The sequence below is a fragment of the Camellia sinensis genome, chromosome 8 (assembly GCF_055761805.1).
Source record: "Camellia sinensis isolate YWXY chromosome 8, ASM5576180v1, whole genome shotgun sequence".
Taxonomy (NCBI): Eukaryota; Viridiplantae; Streptophyta; class Magnoliopsida; order Ericales; family Theaceae; genus Camellia; species Camellia sinensis.
In genome coordinates, this window is record NC_138968.1 from 8,397,546 (window position 1) to 8,404,552 (window position 7,007).

General features: G+C 41.2%; 1 protein-coding gene across 1 annotated transcript; it reads left to right on the plus strand.

The window, feature by feature from the left end:
- The first annotated feature begins 1,188 nt into the window (after positions 1-1,188).
- LOC145797471 (uncharacterized) lies at positions 1,189-5,275 on the plus strand. Its single transcript, XM_082884612.1, has 2 exons — positions 1,189-1,834; positions 4,744-5,275. The coding sequence occupies exons 1-2, from the start codon at positions 1,189-1,191 to the stop codon at positions 5,220-5,222; spliced, it is 1,125 nt and encodes a 374-aa protein (XP_082740738.1). The 3' UTR covers positions 5,223-5,275.
- The last annotated feature ends 1,732 nt before the right edge of the window (positions 5,276-7,007 follow it).

The window sequence follows — 7,007 nt, forward strand, 5'->3', positions numbered from 1 at the left end:
TTGCAAGAGTTTGCATTGAGATGGACCTCAACAAACCATTATGCCCCCGCTTCTTCCTGGGTAAGAAAAGTTACAACATTGAATATGAATCTATCCATAATTTTTGTTTCCATTGTGGCAGGGTGGATCATAGGAGAGAGCTCTGCAAGCACAAAGCGGCACATCCACAACAACAAGCACCTCCACCACCTAGCCCGTCGCCGACCGATAGCGGACTAGCCGTTAGCAACCCATCACAGGCTACACAACCTCAGGCCAACGGTAACCTGCAACAACCTGAGAAGGAAGCTGCCAACTTCGGACCTTGGATGCTGGTTACTAGAAAGAACCGAAGACCCATGTCCAATCGCAAAGGACCAGCTCATAGGCCAACTTCAAACCCAAATAAATTCGCAGAATTAGACTCTAGCAGCCGTATAGAACAAGGACCTGGTACTGAGACTACGGCTAACCTTTTGGGCCAGGTTCCAGGAGTGTATACTTCTCTATCCCCTCTTGGGCCTAAGACACACCTAGGGAAAAGCCCAAGTCACAGCAGTAAGTCTACTGTTTCTAACCCCTCTACCCATTTTGTTTCTACCAATATTGGACTCCAGAACCCCCACGATGTTATCAGTTCTGTCACTGACCTCTCACCTCTGCAATCTCCTCCTCCCTCGACCCCTACCCTTTCTAGGCCCCTACAGGCCTTCAGTCAATCTCCAGAAATCCCTATGGAAGAGATAAGTGCAGACCAGATACATCCACCACCCTCAAACCTCCTTACCTCTACCCACTCTTCTTCTCTTCGATCTGAAAAAGCTAAAGCAAGAAAACCTCCCGACCCACCTTCTAATCATGGAGGACGAAGCAATCCCTCTCCCTCCCGTGCCAGTTCACAAGCTGAAGGGGAATACTATGGGACTATTATTAGATCAAGGGACCGAAGCCATTCACCGCGTCGACACAATCTGGTGGATAGAGCAACTAAGATTGAGAATCGAACCAGGTTGGAGCTCCTTTCCAGGCCCTCCGGTGCACTCAATCCAGATGGCATCTCTGAGATCAGTCGACCAGGATCATTGGAGAATTCGTAGCATTCTTCCCAAGTTAGCTACTGACCCCCTCCCCCCGATGCCATCTATGGACTCTCTAAAAATCTTGATCTGGAACTGCCGAGGGGCGGGTAATAGTACCTTTAGAAGGCACATGCGGGACCTTCTCCGACTGCATAATCCTGGTATACTCATTCTCATGGAAACAAAAGTCACCTATAGCTCCATGGGGAGCTTCTTCAACAACCTGGGCTTCACGGCGTCTACTACTGTCGACCCATCTGGTCGAGCTGGAGGTATATGGATCATTTGGGATCCTACTCAGGTCACTGTTCGAGCTTCAGCAGCCTCCAATCAATACATTCAGGCCACAGTGCACAAAACAGACTATGAGGAATGGGTTTTGAATGCTGTTTATGCGAGCCCAAACCCAACTACTAGGGATTCTCTTTGGGAAGACCTTGAAGACACAGCAGCAAGTATGAATAAAGCTTGGCTTGTAGTGGGCGATTTCAATGACTATGCTAATCTCAGTGAAAGGAGGAGCTTTACACCCTCCTCAAACCTATCCAGGACCCAAAGGTTTGCTGAAAGGATCAACAACTGTAACCTTATTGATCTAGGGAGTGTTGGCCCTCGCTTTACCTGGACTAACAATAGGCAAGGCATGGCTAACACTATGGAACGTTTAGACAGAGCCATGAGTAATGAACAATGGCGGGCTTTATTCCCTGAAGGCATGGTGCGAACCCTGCCAAGAACCTATTCAGACCATTCTCCTCTAGTAGTCTACACTCAAGGTATGCACCCCCCCAACCCTCAAAATAGACCGTTTCGTTTTGAAGCTGCTTGGCTTTGTCATTACAATTTCACTAATGTTGTTAAACAATCTTGGCTTAACATGGATTTTAACCTGCTTGAAGCCATCAATAATTTCACCCATTCTGTTAAAATCTGGAACAAGGAGGTTTTTGGTAATATTTTTAAAAGAAAGAAAAGTCTTCTTGCACGGATTGAGGGCATTCAAAAATCCCAAAATAATCATTTTTCTCATAATCTTCAGATTCTTGAAAAGGACCTTATTAAGCAGTTTAATACGACCTTGTTCCAAGAAGAACTTTTGTGGTACCAAAAATCCCGTACAAATTGGCTTACTATGGGAGATAGCAATACCAGATTCTTTCATATCTCTACCCTTAATAAAAGGAGAAAGCTTAAAGTCCAGGTTCTTAAAGATGATACTGGGAATTGGATCTCCAATTGCCATGAACTAAAAGCTCATATTCTGGACCACTTTACAAAGCTCTTTCAGTTTGAGGATACTCATTTCTTATCTAATTGGGTTAACATTGCCAAAACTGGTTTCACTAGAGAAGATAATGACCTTCTCCAAACCCCTGTGAGCAATTCTGAAATTTGGAAAGCCATTCGCAGCATTAAAGCCTATAAAGCCCCTGGGAAGGATGGCCTCCAAGCGGTTTTTTGCCATACCCAATGGACCACTATTGGCCCTTCTGTCTGTAATTTTATCAAAGATTGCTTCCATAATCATTCTGTTCCTCCTGAGATTAATGAATCTCTGATTGTTCTCATCCCTAAGATTCAAAACCCTGAGTCTTTGAAACAATTTAGACCTATAAGTCTGTGCAATGTTTCTTACAAAACTATCACCAAAATTATAGTCAACAGACTTAGGCCCTTTCTCTCTAACCTCATTAGTCCAAACCAAAGCAGCTTTATCCCTGGTCGCACTACCACTGATAACATCATCATCACTCAAGAGATCCTGCACACACTTCGAGGCAAAAAAGGTAAAATTGGGGGAATGGTTCTTAAAATTGATCTTGAGAAGGCCTATGATCGCTTATCGTGGGATTTTATCCTCCATTCCCTCAAAGAGCTGAACCTCAATCCTGATTGGATCACTCTTATCATGAATTGTGTGTCTAATGTCAATTCTGCTATTATTTGGAATGGTGAGACTCTCCCTAACATATCTATGGGTAGAGGTTTACGTCAAGGTGACCCTCTTTCCCCCTATTTGTTTGTCCTTTGCATGGAAAACCTTTCTAATATGATCAGACCAAAGACGGATAATGGAGAATGGAAGGGTCTTAAGGCCTCCAAGGATAGCCCTCCCATTTCCCATTTGTTCTTCGCTGATGATCTCATCCTTTTTGCTAGAGCTACTAGGAGAAATTGTGCTTGCATTATGGATGTATTATCTGAATTCTGTGTTATGTCTGGGCAAAAAATTAATTTTCAAAAATCAAAAATGTTCATCTCCTCTAATGTCCCTAGAAGAGAAGCCATTTCTTTAAGTTACTTCTGTGGTATCTCTCTCACTGACAATCTGGGCAATTACTTGGGCACCCCTATGCTCCACAGTAGAGTTTCTAAAAACCAGTTTCAAGTTATCCTTGACAAAATGGCTCAAAGACTTTCTGGTTGGAAAGCCAAAAACCTATCCCTCGCGGGTAGAACAACCCTGATAAAGGCGGTTACTTCGGCTATGCCTAATCATCTTATGCAGACTATGGAACTCCCTCGCCACACCTGTGACCAAATTGAGAAACTCAACAGAAATTTTCTATGGGGCAGCACTGACACTCGCAAGAGGGTTCACCTGGTTAACTGGCATCAAGTCTGTAAAAGCAAGAAGCATGGAGGCTTAGGAATCAGAAACATCAGAGATCAAAATTCTGCTCTTATTGCTAAACTAGGGTGGAAACTTGTCTCCAACTCTGAAGAGCTTTGGTGCACCATCCTCAAAACCAAGTATCTCAAGCACCACTCTCTCTCTAATTGGCCCAGTGATAGGAAAGCCTCCCATATCTGGCGCAACATTGTTAAAAATAGAATTGTGTTGGAACAGAACATTAAATGGAATGTTGGGACAGGAGAACTGATTTCCTTATGGAATGATTGGTGGTGTGGAGACCAACCCCTGAGCCATACAAACCAGGGAGCTCATCTTGATGTAGCTACCAAAGTCAGCTCCATCCTTGACGAAGAGAGTAAATGGGACTTAACTTCTATCCAGCACCTTCTAACCCCTCAAAATACAGATGACATTCTTAGAATTCATAGACCCAGGTATGTTACTTATAACGACACTCCCCATTGGAGAGGCTCATCCAGTGGCAACTTTTCTACAGCTGCAGCCTACCAAGCTCTTGCCAACACCGATTCTGCTGGAACCAACTGGTATGGGATATGGAAAATCCAGGCTCCTCATAAGCTTAGACATTTCCTTTGGCTCGTCATGCATGAAAGACTGCTCACAAATCATATGAGGGTTATTAGACATCTCTCTGATTCAGACATCTGCCCCAGATGCCACTCTACTAGAGAAGACATGCTTCACCTCCTCATTAACTGCCCCAAGGCTAAGGTTTATGGGTAAAGCTGAAGAACCTTCATTGGTGGCACCTAAGCCAACACAAAACTCTGCAGGACTGGATTAGGATAAATATCAAGAGCAAGGAACTCATTCATGATATCCAATGGCCAACAGTTTTTTTGACAGCCTTATGGACTATTTGGAAAGAGAGAAACAAAGAAGTTTTTGATAACTCTACCCAACCTCCCCACATCAGTGTGAAATCCATACTGAATACGGCTTTGCAAACTCAGGCAGCCTTCCAGAATTCACTTCACCCCAACTTTAAGGAACCTTCTCTAATGTCATGGTCTTGTCCTATTGCAGGTAAGCTCAAGATGAATACTGATGGATGCTCTAAAGGGGATCCTGGGCAATCAGGCTATGGAGGTCTACTCCGAGATGCAGTTGGTACTTGGATCTGGGGCTACTATGGTTACTTAGGTAACTGTCACAGTTTGGAAGCTGAGCTTTGGGGCATCTACCGCGGCCTTACCATCATTCTGCAAAAAGGATTGGCAAACATACAAATTGAAACAGACTCTCAGCAGGCATTGGAGCTTATCCAAGGTGGAGCTGGGGAAAACTCTCCCTACAGGGCCCTAGTTGAAGATGCCAATTTCCTGCTGCGAAGATGCAACTGCACTATAGAAACAATTCCCAGGGAAGCAAACCAGTGTGCAGATGCTTTGGCTAATTTAGGAGTCAATCAACAAGAGCACCTCATCTTGAAAGAGGACCCTCCTGTACCCATCCTATCTTTGTTAACTGCTGACTTGCTTAAAGTTGGCTCTGGAAGGGATTAATCTCCCTAGACCCTCTGTTGTTTTGTTTGTTTTATCTCTTCTCATGAATCAAAAAAAAAAAAAATATCTTGCCAAATTTGTTTTTGCAAGTCCAATGCATCAAAACCAAAATAGTATTCATCTGATATCTTTAGACTAATTTTAAATCTTGAATGTGATGACTTTGACATTATGAAATAAAAAAATCGATAAACCAACTATTGCACAGTGAAGCTTGAGTACACCATGGTGACCTCCGTAGCTTCAGTTAATGGATGAGTTTAGAAAATCTTAATAAACCTATTGAAGCCTTCACGTCTCTATATCTTGCCACATTTAGGGGTTGTTTGGGATGACCTAAATAAGTATACTTTTTATCTTTTTATAAAAAGATGTGCAAAAAAGTAGAGAGATGATGTGATGAAAAAAAGATAAAAAGATAAAAAGATAGATTATTTTAGTGTTGCCAAACTTGGCCTTAGATTCATTTCACCTCTCTATATCTTTCTGCATTCCATCAATGTAGAGCTGTAATATGAATTACACTTTTCACTTTACCAAGCTAGACAAAATTAATGACAAAGATCTATAATATAAAAACAATCCTCAGATTGGCAGAACATAAAATGACACTAAGTCAGTGTTTGGATAATCAATTTGGGTAAGAATTTGGAAAATAAAAGGAAAAGATGAGGGAAATCTGATAAGTGATCCATGCTAAATCAATAAATACAAAAAATAGGAAGTGCTGGATACTTACCACAGAGTTTCTACTGCCTTCCTTGGTTGCCCAAGAAAATAAATAAATAATAAAAATAATTTGAAGGAATTGCAATTTGAAACTAGTGATATCTGATCCATGCACAATCTCTATGCAACTAAGTCTAGTACATCAATCAGGCAAATTTGAGTTTATTATTGTTCTTTTAATTTTTGAAAACCAAATTACTTTAGAAGATGAGATTAATAATTTAATTTGTTAAGTCTTCATCAACCAAACGGATCATAGACGATCAGAGCCTGCAGAAGACAACCCTGCTGCGAAAAGAAAGAAAAGAGAACAACTGAAGAACCAGACCACTTTTCAATATAATGATGAGAGAGAGAGAGAGAGAGAGAGAGAGAGAATATATATTTCATATTACAAAAGTCTGCCCCAAAAACTTTCAAATTTCAATATATTGGATGGAAGAGAACACATAGAGCCAATTTGAAGAAACTATGGACCTGTGATTCTCATTCGGTCAATCGACCATAAATTATGGGTCTATCAATGCAAACTGTATCAAGAGACTAACTATGGTGGCAAAAATCTAATCCTAATCCTGTCATTTTTTTAACTTGTTTGTTTCTCAAATTCAGTTCTAAAATTAGAAATCATGTCACCAAACCAAAATACCCAACTTGAAACTAAAAATCCCCAATCTAAGTATGAATCACAATTTCCTTTCATGCATCTAATTCATCAAAATCGCAACAACCCGAACACAGTACCAGCAAATGAATCCCAAAATGCCAAGGAAAATTGAAAGCAAAGGGACCCAAGTTCACATTTGTAGTCATCAAGTTAATTTGCATTTCATCAACAACAATTGAAAGTACAAGAAAATAGAAGGGCATAAGAAACATAACCCAACTAAAAGTCAATATATATATATATATCTCAAGCATCTATGTCACAATCACCATTTGTATTTATCTGCCAAGAGAGAGAGAGAGAGAGATAGAGAACTGACCACCAAAAAAGGCAAAGTAGGCAATCTGTGAGTGACAATGAGCCAAACAAGACCATACCCAACAAAATTC

Excerpts from the sequence above, each read along its gene's own strand:
- LOC145797471 (XM_082884612.1), top strand. The coding sequence starts at position 1,189 with ATGCGGGACCTTCTCCGACTGCATAATCCTGGTATACTCATTCTCATG. Across the intron at positions 1,835-4,743 it reads TCTAGTAGTCTACACTCAAG|GTAAGCTCAAGATGAATACT; the intron begins GTATGCACCCCC and ends GTCCTATTGCAG.